The following is a 19976-nucleotide window of genomic DNA, read 5'->3' on the forward strand; positions in this document are numbered from 1 at the left end:
GCTGAGCCACACCCAATGACCCAGGAGTCTCCTAGACATTTCTAGAACAGATGAGAAGGGCTGCGGGATCTCAGCACAGTTCACATCCTGCCTGTTTGCTCCCGAGGGGTCTTGGCACATTTGTGACTCAAGGAGTGAAGAGCAAACTGATGAACACAGACATGTCTGCATTTTAGAGCTGGCATTCCCTAAAGACAAACTCAAGCTCTGTTCACTTTAGAATTCAGTAGATCAAGTCAGACTGCAGAAAGCCCAGGCTGGTCTTAAGCCAACTGGAGTTCTGCTTGAGGTCAGACAGACTGGAGTTTGGAAGGCAGCTCAGCTGTGGTTCTGCCCTTCTCGCTCCAGCATCCAGCTCTTATACCCTCATGATCACAGGATGGCTGCCGTATAACCAGACACTGAAGGAAACGGTCAACTCCAAAACAAAAAGGGCAAAGTGGGCCAGGCACGATGCCATATGTCTATACTCCCAACACTCAGGGAGAGAGAGGCAGGTGGATCTCTGCAAGTTCAAGGCCAGCCTGGTCTACAAAGCAAGTCCAGAACAGCCAAGGCTACACAGAGAAACCCTGTCTGGAAAAAAAAGGGGTGTGTGTGTGTCAAACTAGCCACAGAGATTAGGCAAGACCGGCCTCTTAACAGACTTTCTAGAAAGATGTCCTATAAAGTTCCACCTACTTCTCAGTGGAAGAACGGAGTCACAGAAGCGTACCCTACCAAGGCAGACGCAGAGATGCAGGCGGCCTGTCCATGGACACCTTCACGCCGGCACCCTCCCCTCCCCTCCCCTGCTGGTGGGGAAGCGGCCAGAGAAAGCGGTCACCACCCGAGGTGCTTTACAGAAGCACTTTATTTGGAGAAATATCACAACATATAAAAACTACATCAAGTCTCGCTCCCACCTGCGCAGTGGCAGATCTGATCGAATACGGAATTAAAAAGACTTCCAATTCAGAATGCACAAAGTACTGCACGGCTCGGTCACAAAGCAAACCTCACACAGACAGCCTAGTGTCAGCCACGGCCACAGACACGGTGTACAACACTTCAAATGATGGGCTCAACAGCTTAAAAATCACAACAGCAGTGCACGGAGGGCTCCGGGGGAGAAGAGTCCGTGGTGGCAGTCTCCTCCGCTGCAGCGGAGGAGGGAGGGGCGTCACCCGGAGCACGCAGCAGCGTAGACGCTCACGGCTGGCCTGGAGAACCTGAGCCTGGAGAACCTGCGGCGGATGGAAACATTCAGGACTGAGACACCGCCCTCCAGTCTCCACTGGTGCTTGGCGCAGCGCTTGAAGCCGGCAGGAGTGTTCCCGCTGCCTGGAGAGCCGGTGTGGTCGGCGCAGGCTCCGCTGCTCTGTCCTCCTGTGGAGTTGGGGCATGCACCCCGCCCCCAGGGCCTAGAGCTACCCACAGGGAAAGTGGCACATACCTGAGGCATTCTCCTGAGCTGTGGCCAGCATGCAGAGCTTAATCTCCAGGCCGATGGCTTTGGCCAGGGGTGGCGGGACAGCGTTACCCACCTGTGGGAAGGAAGGGGCAACACCAGATAAACACCTGGCTCACCAGCATCCGGCCTCAGCTCGGACCAAACCAGAACCGCGACCCGGGCACCGGGGACTCGGTCTACGCAAATGGCACAACCCTTTCACTGTGATGCCTTCAGACCCACATCACTAACAGGGAGCTCTTTTTGCTTATTGAGACAGGGTCTACGTAACTCTGGGCTGGGATCCACAGACCCACCTGCTTCTGCCTCCCCAGTGCTGGGATTAAAGGCCTGAGACACCGACCTGGCTAACTGAGCTTTTAAAAGGATTTCGGAAAATCTGGAAGCCAAGTGCAGACACACCCAGACAGACCCTCTTTGATTCCCATTATGAGCCCAGGGTCAGTCTGTAGCACAGGGCTGGTCTGCACGGAGCCCGGGTCAGGTTGGCGTGTCTGGCCTGGGCCACTTTCGCTCCACAGCAGTTCCTTACGGGCCAGCCAGCCCAGGAAGTGCATTTGTGCTAACCCACTCTTGGTGACAACACAACCCAACCCAACCAAGCCCTGGGCCCTGCCGCCTATACGAGAACTGGGGCTGCTTGGAGACAAGCTCTGGTGCTAAGCTGACCTGCCGATGTCTGTCCAGGATGTTGCCGAAGAGCCGGTAGGTGTCCGGAAAGCCCTGGGAGCGGGCACACTCACGCACACTCACCACCCGGTGCTGCTCCGGGTGGAGCACACGGCCCTGCTTGCCCATAGGCTCAGGGTTGGTGACAGTAGTGCTGAAGAAGCCATCCCACTCCAGGCGCCCGTAGAGGCCGGCCCAGTGGTTGTGCCGGTTCCCAGTGTGCGGCAGGCACCAGGGGATGAGGGTGTTGAACTGCCTGGCCGTGGGGTCGCAGGTCTTGCCAGCTGCAACACAACACTGTGCTATGGCCAGGGCTGGGGCCAGGCTGCAGGGGGACACACTCTCTGGGCACCTCATCTCTGCAAAGGGGCTTCCGGAGGGGAGCTCCCACGGCTGCTTGGTCCAGGCATGGAGCACCTGGCCCCCCTAGGCTGCAGGTCAGCTGCTGCCATTCCCCATCCCGGCAGCCATTTAATCAGCAGCACCCAGGCACGGCGAGACTTCAGGCTTGACAAGTACATGTGGCAACTGGGGGCTGCTAGGGAAGCCCAGGAAGCCACCCCACTGAGCAGCCAGGCCACACACAGGGCTAGGGTAAGTGGGGTTTATGTCGGTGGAGACTGAGTGGGGGAGAGGATTAAAGCCTGGGGTCCCACCTTCCACACAGGAACAGACCCCGCGCATGGCGCCGGTGCTGCTGCAGCCGTTCTTCCTGTCGTGGAAGGTGTAGCGCAGCTTCCTGGTCAGCGTGCCGTCTGTCAGGCGCACCTCTATATTGGGCAGGTCACGCCAGTCTGAGCCTGGGAAGAGCGGGATGTGCCGCATGCGGGCAGCCACCAGCGGGCTCATGTCCTACAACACAGGGAACACCAGCTGAAACCTGGTTCAGGGAGCACATCAGGGAACCTGGAGGCTCCGACCCCATCAGGAGGCGAGCAGGCAACCCTAGCGTGAGGTCCGTGTAGGACAGCGAGGAAACGGGGACGTGCCCAGAGGGACAGCTGAGATGCGTGCATGGGACTGGTAGGTTCAGTCAGCCAGGGAGGCACACAGAGGGCGAGACCTGGCGCATGAGAAGCCCACACAGGAAGGTTAAGAGGCTGTATTGTAAGGCCCTTGGATGCCACTCAGGGCCAACTGAAGAGAACACTCCAGCCAGATGGGCAGGAGATCAGAGATGCTGAGCCTGGAGGCCAGTGTAGGCCCAGGAGAGAAGCTGGGCTGGGCGCTGGCCAGACCCCTGGAGCACCAGACCAGGAGAGCTACCTTGCAGATATGGTCCCTGAGGATGGGCTGGTAGTGCGAGCCTCTCAGCTGCCTCTGGAACCAGGACTGCGGCTCTCCGTTATAGGAGATCTCGGGTGCTGAGGCTCCGTTCTGGATCTCAGGGAGGTCAGACATGGTGTCCCGCACCGTGATGGTTCGGAAGGGGCCCGAGCTCAGCCTGTAGCAGAGGGTCTCTCTTAGATGTCAAAGAGGCAGCACCACGACGCTACGGCCACTGCCCGCACACAGGGGCGGGGCCGAGCAGCTCCGTGACCTCCTGCCTGCACTCAGGGGCTGGGCACGGCTCTTACCTCGTAATGTTGCTAACGAACTTCTTGTCGTCCACCACAACGCTCAGCTGGCAGGCGCGGGGTGCAAACACATGCAGAGGCTCTGGGAACAGGGGCAGCTTCTCTCCTGGGGCTGCAGCCAAGATGATGGCCCTCCTCCGTGTCTGGGCCACGCCATACTGTCCAGCCTGCAATAGGGGAACGGACAGAGCTTGCCCCGGCCGGCCTCTTCATGGGGAACCAGAACGCGGAAGCGGGCAACACTCCTGCAACTCACCAAACGACACTGCAGCTGGCCAGAAGAGCAGCTTGCCCCAGTTAGCCAGGGTCATGCCATTGGCAAAACTCCCGTTTGGTTAAATTGCAACAATCCAAGGCTACAGTAATTTGAATTTCTAGAACCAAAGTCACTGTCTTCACAGGCTCCTGTCATCCCAATTCTGTCAAGCCCAGTAAAGGCCGACCCCCAAAGAATGCTAACCCATCATGTCTTGACTCTCTCCCTGTTTCTCCACACAGTAACTCCTGCATCTGTAAGCAGATAACAAACCTCTGGGTGACCAAATGGAGAGCTGCTACTCTCCAGTTTGTTCTGTAGTAATCCTCTTCTGCTGTGGGGCCGTTTTCTCTCTCCTCTCCTGAGGCAGGGTTTCTCTGTGTAGCCTTTGGCTGGCCTGGACTCACTTTGTAGACCAGGCTGGCCTTCGGCTCAAGAGATCGGCCTGCCTCTGCTGCTAAGCGCAACGGGGAGGCCAGGAGCCCCCACTTCCTGACAGTCAAAGCGTGCCTCTAGCACAAGGCTACAGGCCAGGGCTGGGAACACAGCCCTGGCCCGTGTGGGCAACCTTCAGTTACTTCAGCACCCATTTGGATGGCTATTTTGCTGTTTGAATCAAGGGCTCATGTAGCCTAGGCTGACCACAAACTTGCTGTACAGACGACAACACGAAGTCCTGGCGAACCTCCGCCCTGACCTAGCTGCTGGGATGATAGGCGTGCAACTAGATCTGGCCTGTGTGATAAACCCAGACTTCCTGAAGCTTAAACAAATGCTCTACCACCTGGGCGTCTGCAGTGTCGCTGGTGAGCGCACCGCACTGAACTACAATTTAGCTGTTAATCCCCAGACACCAGCCCCGAACCCGTACCTCAGCCTTCCAGGTCTGGAAGGACAGGCTTGTCGCACTGTACTTGGGTCACCCATGCTTTTTATTTTCTTTTCCAAGACAGGGTTTCTCTGTGCAGCCTGGTGTCCTTTCTGTAGACCAGGCTGGCCTCTACCTGCCTCCCCGGTGCTGGGACTAAAGGCGTGTGCCACCACACCCAGCTAACACTGTGCGTCTTCTACCCGAGCCGTGAGCTGCCTCTCCTAGTCTCCCAGCCACACCGAGGGTCACGCAGGCCTGTGCTGCCCACGGCAGGCAGGCGGGAGAGCAGCGGCGCGGGGGCTGCGCTGGGGGAGGCCCTTCCTGCCCGCGGCGCCCACCTGCAGCACACCGAAGGTGCACTGGTAGCCCATGCGGACCAGGCAGCGCAGCGTGAGCTTCAGCACCATGGAGCGCTTGAAGGACACGAAGTTCCGGACGTTCTCCAGGAGGAAGAACCGGGGCCGGTAGTAGTCGCAGTAGCTGGGGGGCCAGGAAGGACACAGTCACTGCAAACTCCCACCAGGCCCCGGGAACCCGCAAGAGGGCACACTGGGTGCACGTGGCCTGGGACTTTACCCCACAGAGCAAGTGACGGGGGGGGCGGGGGGGGGGAGGGCTGTCCGAGCTCACCTGAGGAAGGAGACCACCAGGGAGTTCTTGAACTTGGAGTAGGTGCGGGAATTGAAGCGGTTCATGCCGCTGAAGCCCTGGCAGGGTGGCCCGCCACACAGCATCTCCACATCACCCTTCTGCGGCAGTCTCTGGCCCAGGGAGTTGGTCACCTCACCGGCCATGACCAGCTTGAGCAGCACGTTGCAGTCCTCCGTAAACACCGTGGCGCCAGGGTTGTTCAGTCGAAACGCCTGGGCTGCTGGGTCCCACATCTCAATGGCCCACAGCGTCTCCGAGATGCCTGGCAGACACAGTCGGAGGTTGGCTTTTTTGGAGCCGTTTTTGTTTTATTTGCTCAGACATGCGTAGAGTCCCTCAAGAACCACCTTGGCCAGCCAAACATGCTTTGAAGCCGCCCCAAAGACAGGCCAGGGTCAGCACTGGCCATGCTCACCTGCTTGGTGGAATCCTTCTGATAACCCTCCACAGCCAGAGAATACATCCAAGGTCCGAAGCTTGGGCAGTTTGATGGCTGCCTCGGGCCCTCTGGGCTCCGACACCGGATGCTTTGCCTTCCCTTTCCCTGAAGGAGGAACAGCTGTCAGAACGGCCCACCAGGCTGCTCTCCTCAGAGGCCTAATTCAGGAGGCTCTTTGTCTGGCTCTGTGATCTAGAGTAGCCCCTAGGAGACATTTCTGATTCAGCTTCCCAAGCACCGCAGCCATAATCCCGAAATTTGGAGGTTGGAGGCAGGAAGCTTCCAGGCTCCAGTACAGCCTGGGTGACACGCAACCTTGTCTCACAAACGCCACCCACACACAAGAACAATGACAGACGGGGACGCACCTTTCCCCTTCCCTTTCTTCCCAGGGCTGCGGGCGTGGTTTGGGGGGTCTTCGAAGCTTTTGCTCTTTGCATTGTAGGCCTGCAGAGAAGAGCCACATTAGTCCGGAAGAAATGCAGGGATCCCTTCACGCCGCTAAAGAATTAACCGACAGTCTCAATCTCTGCGTAGAACCACAGCCCATCAGCCACCAATGGAATCTGGTCTCGCCACTGGGAACAGCCAGCTGGTCGAGGTGCTGAGGCCCAAGAACTGAGTTTGAGCACAGTCCACACTACAAAGAGACTACCTAAAACCCCCATCTGCTCCTTCATCCTGTGGTCTACACCAACGCCTGCTACAATGAGCACCCAGAGCGCACACTCTAAGGAAAGGGCAGTACGGGAGCCTGCCGTCCAACGCCACACAGACATGCGCACACAGAACCCGGAAAAACAGGCACGTAACACCACCGAAGAGCCAAGGTATCCAAATGGGCCTGCTGTAACAGGCACTTGGATCCCTACTCCAAACCGAGGAATCACCTGGTCACAAGACATGTGGCCAAAGTGTATTCCTCTCAAGAATACCTTCCCAGCGCATATCAAGACCCTAGGCATGGCTGGTAGAAGCCTTCAGAAACAGTCCCTCAGGTAAATCTTCATGGTGTTAAGACAGCAACATGTTGCATTCTCAATTTCTACTCTTAAAAAGCTGAGTTGGGGCTGGAGAGATGGCTCAGAGGTTAAGAGAACTGGCTGCTCTTCCAGAGGTCCTGAGTTCAATTCCCAGAAACCACATGGTGGCTCACAACCATCTGCAATGAGATCTGGCGCCCTCTTCTGGAGCACAAGTAACCATGCAGGCAGAACACTGGCTATATAATAAAAATAAATCTTAAAAAAACAAAACCAAAAGTAACCTTAAGAGCTGAATCTCAGAACCCCCTGCTGTCACACCTGTGCTGTGGGTAACTGCACGAATGTGCAAAGCTACTGTGCCCTATCCCCTCACACGGTCAACAATTTGCCCGCAGGCCATCCCCTATCCCCTTCTGAATGCCCAATCCCGCTCCATGCCCCAGGGCTGGGACCCAGCCTGGGGCTTCATGTGTGCCAGGCAAGAGTTCTACGGATCCAGCCACATCCCCAGCTGTCCTGTTTCCTTTAAAAGCCAAAATCCCACGACTAAGTCTCTGTGTGGGAGGGAGGGGCCTACATGACAAGCCTTTAGACACAAGGCAGGTGGCTCTGCAGTTCAAGAGCACTATTCTACAGACGAGTTCCGGGGTTCGAGGGCCAGACCTTATCTCTAAAACAAAGCAAAAAACAGGTCTGGAGAGATGGCTCAGCTGTAAAGAGCACTAGCTGCTCTTCCAGAGGACCTGGGTTCAATCCCCAGCACCCACACGGCAGCTGGGAACTATAGCTCCAGTTTCGGGGGATCTAATGCCAACAGCACAGATACACAGGCAGGCAAACGCCAATCAATTCTCATAAAGATAAAAATATAGAAAACAAAACTCATGTGCACATTAGCTGCTTCCTTGGCCTATCCTGTACCTCCGACCCTAAGACATGTCCCAAGGCCTAGCCTAGCCTTTGCTGAACACAGGTCCCACCACTGAGCCCTGCCCCAGCCGGAGCTGCTTTCCTGGGCACCCTGCTCTCACACATTTGCCCCTGAAGCCTGGCTGCAGACAGCCCGGGATCCACCTCAAGGAAGTAGAAGCGGTCAGGGCCCCCCTGGGAGTAATCCTGGATGCTCTCAGGCAGGTCTTCCCCGTACTCCACAGTGCAGCGGCCCTGCACGTCACTGAAGTCCACCACGGCCTCCTCATCGCTCCAGTACAGCAGGTTGATGTCTGCGTGGTAGGTTGCCTTGCTGGACTTGTGGGTGTTCTCGGGCCTGCAAGGAGGACACAGATGAGTACTACTTTACCACTTTGTAATCACAGGGCGAAGCCCCTCATTTGAAATGCCCAGAACCAGCAATTGGAGTGCCAAGTCTGAGAACAGGAATCTTGTTAGCCTCATACATCACAGCTTCAAGGACTTTTTTTTTTTTTGAGATAACGCGTCTTGCTCTGCTGCCCAGGCTGACCTCCAACTCAGTGATCCTCCTACCACAACACCTCCAGTGCTGGAATTCTAGACATTAGCTACCATTCTAGTCGCCACAGGCCATTTTAGACAGCATTTTAAAAAAGATTTGTTCATTTTTGTCTAACGTGTCTAGATCCTTTTGCCTGTGTGGATGTCTGGCAACAGGCGAGTACGGTGGCTGTGGAGGCCAGAAGAGGGCATCGGATCCTGTGGAAGTGATGTCATCAACCACTGTGAGCCATCACGTGGGTGCTGGGAATCAAACTCAAACCTTTAGCACTGAGCCATTGCTCCAGCCCCAACATGGCAGTAAGTACACCTGTGGCAGCCTGTAAGCTGAGGTCAGCTGCAGAATTTGAGTGTTTTGGTTTAGGGATGTTCAACCTATAAACAGAATCACGGAAGAGACCATGTCCCAGTCCCATTGCCTTGGTGACCACCTCCCTTACTTGGCCCTAATACCACAGCAGGAAAAAGATTCCCGGGCACCAAATCAGGGACTGGTCTGCTTCTTTGCCTTCATCCTGCCCATCAATGCTGGGTGCCCTGCTCTTCTGTAACCATGTTGATTATTACAAAGACTCCAGAAAAATCAGGTGTAGTAGCAGGTGCCTGTTGCCCTAGGACTTAGCCTGAGGAGATGGGGACCTCAAGTTCCAGGAGTGCTGGTGAAGCACACACGTACTGGTCCATCTGGGAGGTTTCTTCACAGCAGCCCCTTATCACGTCCAGTTACAGGAGCTTTTTGTTTTTTGTTTTTTCGAGACAGGGTTTCTCTGTGTAGTGTAGCCTTGGCTGTCCTGGACTAGATGTGTAGACCAGGCTGGCCTTGAACTTGAAGATCCACCTGCTTTTACCTCCCTAAGTGCTGGGATTACAGGCATGTGCCACCACACCTGGTTTTTATTTTTTGTTTTTCGTTTTTTATTTTTTTGCAGTTATAGGAGCTTTACAAAGAGAAAACTGAGGGCCAAGGCAAGAGGATCAACATGGATTCAAGGCAGGACTAGACTACATAGTTTTAGAAGAGCCTAAACTGCAGAATGAAGCCCCCCTTTTTTGTTTTTGTTTTGTCAAAGTCAGGGATTCGCTGTGTAGCCCCAGCTGTCCTGGAAACTCACTTTGTAGACCAGCCTAGCCTGAACTCAAGAGATCCACCTGCCTCTATCAGTCAGCTGAAACCTACTCTCAAACAACAAAGAAGCCACAAACACGCATGCTCAAGATGGGGTAGGGTGGGGGTTAAGTAAAACCAAGGGCGGGAAAGCAGAAACCCCAAAAGCAGCAAAGGTGGTGCAGAACAGAAGGACTGAAGAGAGTAGTGGTTTGGGTAGGAGAACAGACCAGGGTACCCTCCCTGACATGAAGCTTTTTGTCCTTGCCAGACACAGGCTCCCCGCTATCCACACCTGACCCTGAAAGACACAACTACAACACACCGGTTCCCCCAGGATAACTAGCAGCAGCCACCTCCACCGCAGAGCCTTCTGGAAAGGCTTCCTGGCAGCCAGAGCTCCCACCCACCTGTAGAACTTGTTGAGCCTGAGCTTGATGTCTGCCTCGTTGGGTTTGCCGTTCTTCTTGCCACAGTGGATCTCTTTTATCCGACCGATTCGATACGGCTCAGGAGCATCCAGGTTACTGCCTTTGATGTAGTCGGAATACTTGCGGTAGTGCTCAGGGTACAGGTCCTCGTTTACAGGCTCCTTCTTTGAGCGTTTCAAGGGGCTAGCCAGCTTGATACTGTAGAGAGGAGTAAAGGATACAACTGAGCTTGGGGTGCTGGAGCCCAGGACAGGCTGGAGTGGGCCGATTCCTCATCACAAGCTGGTCCAGGCAAATGCCATTGAGAGAAGGTAACGCAAATGAGATCTCCAGCACGGTGTACAATGCCACTCAGTTCCCAGGGCTCAGGTGGACATGGCTGCACACGCTTGCCAGACCAGGATTTAGGACAATACAGACAGGCCAGAGTCCCACACAAGCTTAGGATACCTACTGAGTATCCTGGCCCTGCCTCCCAGCCACGTGGCATCTTGAATTTACTGGCTGGTATGTGACAAAGTCCTGTCAGCAAACACAAGTTGAAATGTCATGGGGGGGCACTTCACTAGGAGGGACAGTAGCTTCTGAGAGGCCGCAGTATCATCTCCCCAGGTGTCAGCCAAGAGCAAGCACTGTGTTCTGAGAAGGCCCTTGTTACTTAAGGCTTTCACTGTGGCGTGATCTTCACTTCCCTGATGGAGCACAGACGTAAATGGGATGCTGACGGATGGAAGCTGAGAAAGCCTGAATTTGGTCCAACTCATCACAAAGCTGGTTGCCCAGTCTGGCTCCTGCTCTAACAGTTGCCTCTACAGAGTCTGCTCCAGTCCCAGAGGCAGCGCTGAGCATGTGTGCGGCCTACCTGCTGTGTCTGTACCTGGCAGCCGACACCACAGGGAGCAACCCAGAGGACACCAACGACAGTCTGGCAATATACCCAACACCACCAGTGCAGAGGTGCCATCCCACCCACTGCCCAGGAATCTGGGGGCTGAGGTCACACTGGACACTAGGGAAACATATCCTCAAATCTAAATACTAAACTATGTTTGGAAAATACAAGCTGCAATTCCAAGTTGTCCTTGTGCTAAGGATGCAGAGTGGATGGAGGCTAGAGATGTTCCTCTGACATCTGACATTCTGAGTCTGAGGTAATCCTGTTCACAGTACAAGATCCCTTTAACCAGCCCGTGGTGCACTGTCCTTGCCACTCGCTCTGACTGTCTGGCACTGTGGGTCTTACCCAGCCTCACACACAGCTCAGACTGCTGCAGCCGAGATGCTGAGCTCCCAAGGCGGCATGTGGCGGGCAAGTGCCCCGGAGTAGCACTCTCGGCAAGCGACAGGGCCTTTGCATGGCGAGACCTAGGAAAAAACTCCCTGGGGGTGTGCCCTCAAGGGGGAGAGCGGCAACACAACCTCTTCTCTCCTTTGCTTGCTGGCCAGGTGGTGACATGAGCTCTGTCTCTCTCAGAGCCTAGAGTGACAGATCTGCCACTTGCAGATATTGTTATAGTAGAGAGCTGAGAGCTCAGAAATTGAAATTCAGTCACTAGGTATCAGCTTCTCATCAGAAACCAGTGTGATGGTCTACACCCTGGCTTGAGGGAAGAAGCTGGGAGTATCACAAAGCTGACGGACTGCTGTGTAACACGCGGCACTCACTTGAAGGTAAAAGCCTCAGGAGGCAGGTACACACTGTCGCCCAGTCTGTAGACCACACCATTCTTGGTGATAGAACTGCAGTAGAGCCGGCCATCCACCTCTTCAAGTTGTTCCAGGACCTTGGGCATTTCTTTTTGTCTCAGCTCACCCAGGTAAATGCAAGATAGGCAGAACCTGCAGAAGCCAAGGGCAGAGACTCAAGGCTCTGAAGCGGCAGAATGGTGCCTGAGCAGCCACTGAAATCCCAAAGAAGGCAACTGCAGGTGTCTAAAGGAAACATCCCCATAGGTCCACACTTTGAAGACAGTGCTTGGGGACCACAGCTCACTCACAGAAAGTCACAAGAACGAACAAGCCAGAGGCTGTGAACATCAACAGCAGTGTTCAGCCAGCACGCCCAAGGCCCAGGGCTATATCCCCGCACCACAAAGGAGTATTTTTAAACAGGAGGCCATGCCTTGCTCAAGCTAACCCCCAGGTGGTCCACAGGTTTTCAACGGCTCCAGCCAGGGAGGCTGGAGGGACTGTCAGCAGGACAGGGCACAGGAAGGCCGCACCTGGCCCCCACACTCACTTGTGCTTGTTGTCCTCCGTTGGCTGGGTCTTGGGAGGGGATTCAAACCTGGCATAGTCCTGGTTGTACCAGAGTTGGTAGAAATAGGTCTTCCCGTCATCCTCAGCCCCTGGCAGCATGGTCTCGGGGTCCATGCCTCCCTGTGGAAAGGAAGACATGTCAGCCCTGGCTCCAACTGGGAGACAGAGAATGCAGAGGAGCAGAGGCACTCACCTCCATGGCCCAATTTTTGGAGGGTGCTTTGTAGATGACCTTGACCTTGCTGTGAATGTAGGAAAGCTGCATATTTTCACACTCGCCCACCAGGAACAGCTCCAGGGGGTCAGAGGTGGCTCCAAGGACTGTGTCTGTCCCGGCACAGAACCAGTGTGCATGGAACATCTGTCCGTTCTTGTCTTCCCAGAGTGCTGTGACCCTGCAGCCATAAGATAGGACAGGGAAGAGACAGCTTATGCAACCAGCATGACTTGACCACACGGACACTGGGTATCTTTTGGTTTCATTCTGACAACTGGGAAACGAAGAAGAACCTACCAGGAACCCACACAAAGTATTGAAAAAAAAAAGAAAAAACTACATTTGGCACACAACATGGGGTACCAAAAAAAGTCTTTTAAACCAGTTACTATCAGGCTGTTAGGTGTTCAAGTGAAAAAGCAGGGGCTCAAGTTTGGCAAAAGGGACACACACCTGGCTAGGTACAGTGGTTTGGAAGAATCATCTGGGATGACGGAGACACAGTCCCCCACCTCCAGTGTCTCCTCGTCGATGCACACCTTCTGATAGTAAGTTCTCTTCTCTTCAATCTGAAACCAAGCGCTGGAGCTCAGTGAGGGTCATGTCCAAGGTTCTCACGAGACATAACCTGGGTGCCTCTCCCTACCATTCTAAGAAAACTTGAAACTAAGTGTGTGTGGGTCAGCGGTACAAAGAGGACTGAACACAGACCAGGCTCTGGGCTCCATCCCCAGCAGCCCTAAGACGAAAACGCAACTTAGGATTTTAAGTCATGAGGGTCAACAAGGTGGCTCAGGGGGTAGGAGCTTGCCTCCAAGCCAGATAGCCAGAGTCCCATCTCTAGAACCGACAACTCGGGGAACAAACAGAAAGAAGCCATCCCCCGATGTTCTCAACAATGCTGTGGTATGTGGGTACAGCCACATGTAAATGTAATAAAATTAAGAAAAGAGCCAGGAGTAATGGGAAACACCTTTAGTCCCAGCACTCATGAGACAGAGGCAGTTCTACCTAGTCTACACCGAGTTCCAGGACAGCCAGAGCTACACAGTACAAACCCTGACTCAAAGGAAGAAGAGAGAGGAAAAGAAAAAAGATATGAGCTTCTGGGATTGGTAGCACATGCCTGTAATCTTAGCATGTAAAAGGCTACAAAAAAGGATCAAGATTTCCAGGACAGCCAGGATGGCTCAGCAGTGAAGAGTACTCAGTTTTCCTACAGAGGACCTGGGTTCGAGTCCCAGCACTCACAGCAGCTCACAACCACCCACAGCTCCAGTTCCAGGCGATTCATACCTTCTTCTGACCTCTGGGGGGCACCAGGCATGCATGTGGTGCACATACATGCATACAGACGAAACAATCATCTACATATGATAAATCTAAAAACATTAATGAAAATAAAAATTAAGTTCTAACCCATCCTGGGCTATACAGAGAGATCCTAACTCTAAAACACTTCCGAATGAATGCCTTTCCCTGGCCTTGGCTGTCCTGGAACATGCTCTGTAGACCAGGCTAGCCTAGAACTTAGAAATCTGCCTGCCTCTGTCTCCCACATCCTGGGATTAAAGGCATGCACCGCCACTGCCAGGCTTAAATAAATTACTTTTATTTAGAAACAAAAACAGCTGACATAGCAGCACATGGCTGAGAGCACTGGGGAGGTACACGAGCGTCCGGGCTGCCTGGGCTACAAATGCAGTCAGGATTTACCAGTGAGGAGCTGGGGGAAGGCTCAGCTGTGGAGCTCCAGCCTAGCATGCCCGAGACCTTGCATTCCAGTTCCAGCATCAGGAGAAGAGGGAAGAGCAGCTGGGAAACAGCTCCCCTCACAGGCAAGCCAGCAGTTCCCTGCCTGCAGAGGCGCGGCAGCGTGCAAGGGAAGGGACCTCACCTTCACGGGCTGTCCGAGCCAGGAGATGCGATCCTTGTTCTGTTTCTTTTTCTTTCCCTGATGCATCTTTTTGGGTGATGGTACCTCTGGGATGTCATCAGGAGCTTCCTCGTCTTCATCCGCCTCCTTCATGGCCAAATTGGGACACCTGCAAGACGACACACACTGCAGTCAGCCCCAGCACAAAGCATCGTGTCAGCGCCACGCCACGTCCCCCAGGACACTGTGCGGACCGGCTGCCCCGGCCACCCTGGCCTCCGGTGTCTGAAGAGGACACAGCACAGCCTACCTCCTCTTGAGGCAAGCCTGTTTACTCCGTCCAGTGCCGCCAAACTTCACCATGTCCTTGCAGGCCTTGCACTTCCCGCACTCAGGCTGCTGGCAGACCTGAAGATGTTAAAAGGGTCAGTCACCAATTCGGAACTGGGAGCTTTTCTTTTTGTTGTTTGGGGTTTGCTTTTATTTTGCTTGGAGACAAAGTCTCTCTACATAGCTCTGGCTGTCCTGGAACTCACTATGTAGACTAGGCTGGCCTCAAACAGAGATCCTCCTGCCTGAGCCTCCCAAGTGCTGGGATTAAAGACGTGCACCACACCCAGCCCAGGAAGAACTTTCAGTAAATTCCAACTTTAGAGATATGCATGCTCTGGGCTGGAGAGATGGCTCAGTGGTTAAGAGCACTATCTGCTCTTCCAAAGGACCTGGGTTCAATTCCCAGCACCCACATGGCAGCTTACAACTATCTGTAATGCCAATTTTGGGGGATCTGACACCTTCACATTCATGTACATAAAATAAAATTAAATAAATTATTTTTTAAAATATGCATGCTTGAGGCTGCCTTGACACCCTAAGTTGCTTGGTGCCAAGCCTTATAACCTGAGTTGAATATCTAAAACCCACAGAAAGACAGAAAAATCCACCTACAGAGCTGCTTCTGACCTTTGCCCGCACACACCTTCAATAAACATACTGCATTTGTCTTGAGCACTTACAGACTCTCCTCACCCACCCCCTAAGCAATACAGCAGGGCAACTACATAGCCTTACCCTATTAGGTATCAAGTCATCCAGCTGTCCATACAGGAAATGCACAGATGCCTTAACGCTATACCTTTAGAAAGGGGACATCTGCATCTGAGAATCTGGAGATGCACAGGGTGATGATGGTACCCTAGAAACTCACAAGCTTTGTTGAGCTATTACAGAGTTAGCAGCGTCCCCACCAGTCACTGAGGGGTCAGTGTGGACATCCCCTAATCAAACACAACAGGGCATGAGAACAAGGTAACCAAACAGGGCTACCAAGCACCCAGCTTGCTTGTTTAAAATACAAACTTTAAAGGAATAAACATTAAATACAAGGACACTGAGGAGAAAGTCAAAGAATGCAGAAGGCACCCTGCGGAAGGCTGCAGGAGAGGGGGACAGACACTACAGGGCGTGGAGATTACCAGGCTCTACTGTAGCCAAGGAACGTTAAAACAGTAAATTGCAAAAACACAGCAAAATACACCGTGTTCACAGCATTAGGATGCCTTCCTCTCAAAATAACCCTAGCTGTCCCCAAGATAACATGCAGGAGGCTTCTCTCCTATTCGAAGCCCTCAAGATGCCCAAGTGCCTTGGACAGCCTAAAACAAGGTGAGCCCTGTAAGCTGGTGTCAGAACACAGTGACATCACAGGCCTGGGCCCAGGCAGATGAAGGAACACCAGCAGCTTCAGGACAGCCTTGTCTACAGAGCTGCCTCAGAACACATGTGCACAAGCAGGCTGTTCTTCAGAATATAAACTCATTCTAACTTTTCAAACATGGTAGCCCAGGCTAACCTCAACTGCACTATGTAACTGAAAATGACCTTGAAATCCTGATCCTCCTGTCTCTAGTTTCCCAACTGTCAAGGTCACAGTATAGCTTAACCACACTGAGGTTTTTGTTTTTTAATGTGATGTAGCTTGATTCCAAGGCTATCTACATGAAAAGGATTCACAGGAGCCAGGCATGGTGAGACAGAATTTTACAGAAACCCAGCTCTTGGAAGAATGAAATAGGAGGATTCAGACTTCCAGGCCAGCCTGAGTTGATAATACCCAAGTCACAGCCAAAGGCCTTCTGCAGCCACAAATCTGAGCTCAGAGAAATATGAACCTCTGTAGGAGTTCTAGACAGGCTCCCAGGGAATGTGCCCCAAGAGGCAGTTCTGGCTCAGATAGCTGTCTCAGTACCCACAGGACATGGAGGAAGAGCCAACATCTCTCAGGGAACCCAGGCTCTGTAGCCAACAGGATATGCCCTGGACACTCTTGCTCACTTCAAATCTATCTGTCCACCTGTCCTTAAAGGCAGGCAGCTCCTCCCCTCCCCCCGAGCACTGACTCCTTTTCCACATCTAAGAAAGAAGAGCCAAGGATGGCACAGGGGCAGGGCTGGGCCCACTCACCTCACAGACACCACACCGGCGGCGCTTACTGGCATTCTCCTTGTCTTCCTTATCATCTTTCTCAATCTGCTCTGAGAAGAAAGCGTCAAAGATCTGGTAGACCAACTTGGTTGTGGTGGCTTTTGTGGGCCCTTTGTCCTTCTCCTTGGCAGAATGTTTGCTGATATTGCGCCTCTCAGCTCGCCTGAGAAAGATGACCATCATTTTAGGGAACCGAACACAGGAAATTGCCTTCTCTGGTCTCAAGCCTCTGTTTTGATTCTTGCTACACCCTTACCTCTGTCCCAGGGTGACCCCGGCCAAATTGATCAGGGCTCTCATACAAGGAGACAAGACGATGTGTGTCTCATCAAAATCCTTGGCATCATCATAACTCTCTACCTGGTTCACCACAAATTGGGCATGGCGCAGGAGGGAGTCTTCTGTGAACCGGTTCAGGTTAAGGGCAGGAGGAGGGACAGTGGTCTTCAGGGAGGAAGAAAGAGATCAGATGTTGCTACTATTTTGCTTCCTTGTAATGCTGGGGGAGGGTACTTCATGCATGCTGGGCAAGCATTGTACTACTAAGCCACACACCCCCAGACCCTCAATGGGTGATTCTAGGCAGGGGCTCTACCACTGAGCTATGCCCCAGGCCTTCTATCAAGTCTTTTAGTGATAGTGGAAGGTTCTGCAGATCCCAATCGGAGTTTTTTCTAGCATTACCCATGTTGTGTATATATGGATCCAAAACCATCACAGAGAAGGCAAAGCTCTTACCTCGATCTTATTGATCAGGTCTTCATAGACGGCATGGGGATTGCCTATCAGGAACTCAACCACAATCTTGCTGATGTAAATTTTCTCCTGCATCAGCCCAAATATTGGCGCATAATCTGGGCTGGGTTCCATCAGAATGTATTCTGCAAATGCTGGGAAGAACACAGCACTTGGTTTTAAAGAATGTGGAGGGATGGTCAGTTAGGGTGATCAGCATCTGTGTTTCCTCCAGCACCTGTCGTTTATGCAGACGGCTGTTTGGTTTAAGTAATGGGATCTGTCATGTTGCCCAGGCTAACCCTGAACTTCCTCAGCCTCCTGAGTAGCAACAGGGATCTGCTGGGTTTAGAATGTCAAACATTTTAAAAAGTTGTTTCAGCGCCAGTTAGATGGCTCAGCAGAAAAAGGCACCTGTGTTTGATCCTAGGGACTCAGATGGTAGGGGGAGAAAAACTCCTACAAGTTGTCCTCTGACCCCACATTCATGCTATGATATACACACTCACCCACACACAATAAATGCAGAAAAAGAAAAAAAAATGAAGGACATCTCAATCTGATGGCCTCCAAGCTAGAAAATAGGACAAGTATGAGTCTTCTGAGGTTCCAGAACAATCTAAAGTTTATTCTACAACCTAAAACCAAACCAAACACCCATAACCAAACCCCAACAGCTCAATTTCTCTATTAGCTAGTTCCACCTGGGCCTGCCGGAGCCAGTTGAAAAGGGGACTTAGCTAAGATTTGGAACCACTGGAACCATAAGCATTTGACTGTCATACAACTAGAGGGTCCACTTCTAGGACAGTCATGATAACACAAGTCACCAGATCCTCCCAGGCCTGATGAAACCTCCCCACACCAAGTCCCCCAAGCCTAGACAGGCAGGAGGTTCCAGGACACCTGTGACTGGGCAGACACCCAGTAATGGGATCTTGTCATGTTGCCAAGGCTAAGTTGCCCTACTACTTACAGGAGCTAAAGCCAATGAGCGCCTTTTCACCACCATCGAAGCCAGTGATCCACCACTCATTGATCGGCCCAAGATTTTTGCCATTAATACCACCTGTGAAAAAAATGACTTTCCATAAGAAAAAGACTAATCACAGTGACTCACAGCCCAGCCAGGAAGACCCAGCCAGCATGCTGCCTCTCTTCAGGGCCATTTTGCTCAGTTAAAGGCAGAATTTTCAAGTTCTCCCTTAAATTAGTACCTCCCATGGGTTATTCTTGCCTTCTAAATTTGCTTGCTTCTTGAAACAAAAAACCTTTCAACATTCCACGTACCTTCCACCGACGGGTTTTCATCATAAATTGCTTTGGCAACACCAGAAAAGTAGAGTTCAATGTTCTTCTCAATTAGACCAGTGTCGACAGGACACAGGTGACCTCGACTGCAATATACGCTGGACAGGCAACAAACATCACTTTACCACCCAACCCAACACACAGGGCCATAAATCACTGTCAGAATCAAGGTACCCGAACTAAGTGAGGTTCTGGGCTCAGCAATATCTTTGCCAACACTGTCCATCACCCAACTGTGTCTCACTCCCCTCCTGTATGACAAGTGCACACACCAAGAGAAGTGCTCTGAAGCTGGAGCAGTAAGTGGCTGGTTGCAGGCTGCCCTACATAGGTATCAAGAGCCAGGCTGGAGCTGAGTGTTGAGTTCTCTCTCCAGACCACCCAAGTACCAGGCCTGATCATGCCCATGGTTTGGGTCCACCAGCCACACTTGGCCAAGGGTGGAATCCCTTATGACTTGATTTCTAGCACAAGAGCTGCATGCCCTCAACATCTTTCCTACCTGGAAGAAAGCTGTATAACTGAATGAAGTTTGGGCAGCCTGGCCTCAGCTCTCTCCTGAGGATACCACAGTTGGACCCACAGCTGACAGCTATGGCTTTAACTGGCCCCTCAGAGGTCTCCTGCCTATTAGGGCCTGGCTCTCGAGATCACTGCCAGACAGTACCCTTTATGGGAATCAATGTTCAAACCAACTTTGAGGGAGTAGTACAGCCACAAATCAGGGATATTGATCCAAATGGCCCTAGAACTCCAGGCCATAAGGTTCAACATCAAAGAACACCCAGAAATAATACCTACTGGGATGTTAATGGGTGCTCCTGAGGGAGCCTTTGCCACAGACAACTCTGAAAAACTCATTTGTCCCAGTCTAGTCACATCCTGACCCTGTTTCTCCATCAGCCACTATGGCCTCTAACATTTATTGTCCACAGCCAGAGCAGGACTAGCCCAAGCCCAAGCCTTCAGGAAAACTGACCATACGCCAAGGGCCTCTGCCTCCTCACTGTGCCCCAACAGCCTTCATGCTAAGGCCTTTCTTCATGTCAGACCTTCATTCTGACCACAACTTTGCTTCAGTCATTTCTCTGCTCCCCAAGCTTGCCTCAATTAGCTGGAACTGTTAGGCTGAGTATCACTAACCCCCAAACCCACAATCCCAATATAAGCATAAAGCACAGGG

The 19976-nt window shown here is 52.7% G+C and overlaps 1 protein-coding gene across 1 annotated transcript in view; it reads right to left on the minus strand.

Annotated features, from left to right (window-relative positions):
• Positions 1-835: 835 nt before the first annotated feature.
• Dnmt1 (DNA methyltransferase 1) overlaps positions 836-19976 on the minus strand; it is a 48864-nt gene continuing 29723 nt past the window's right edge. The window contains exons 17-39 of the mRNA XM_021652455.2: positions 18773-18891; positions 18459-18551; positions 17486-17637; positions 17004-17191; positions 16727-16910; positions 14574-14671; positions 14285-14432; positions 12841-12956; positions 12364-12565; positions 12151-12290; positions 11577-11750; positions 9891-10109; positions 7977-8169; positions 6285-6363; positions 5893-6021; positions 5457-5739; positions 5165-5306; positions 3700-3866; positions 3389-3566; positions 2779-2974; positions 2123-2406; positions 1436-1526; positions 836-1226 (exon numbers count right to left, since the gene is read on the minus strand). Coding sequence (XP_021508130.1) covers positions 1192-1226; positions 1436-1526; positions 2123-2406; positions 2779-2974; positions 3389-3566; positions 3700-3866; positions 5165-5306; positions 5457-5739; positions 5893-6021; positions 6285-6363; positions 7977-8169; positions 9891-10109; positions 11577-11750; positions 12151-12290; positions 12364-12565; positions 12841-12956; positions 14285-14432; positions 14574-14671; positions 16727-16910; positions 17004-17191; positions 17486-17637; positions 18459-18551; positions 18773-18891 — 3610 coding nt within the window. The 3' untranslated portion in view covers positions 836-1191. The remainder of the gene's footprint in view (positions 1227-1435; positions 1527-2122; positions 2407-2778; positions 2975-3388; positions 3567-3699; positions 3867-5164; positions 5307-5456; positions 5740-5892; positions 6022-6284; positions 6364-7976; positions 8170-9890; positions 10110-11576; positions 11751-12150; positions 12291-12363; positions 12566-12840; positions 12957-14284; positions 14433-14573; positions 14672-16726; positions 16911-17003; positions 17192-17485; positions 17638-18458; positions 18552-18772; positions 18892-19976) is intronic.

This window comes from Meriones unguiculatus, chromosome 1 (genome assembly GCF_030254825.1).
Source record: "Meriones unguiculatus strain TT.TT164.6M chromosome 1, Bangor_MerUng_6.1, whole genome shotgun sequence".
NCBI lineage: Eukaryota > Metazoa > Chordata > Mammalia > Rodentia > Muridae > Meriones > Meriones unguiculatus.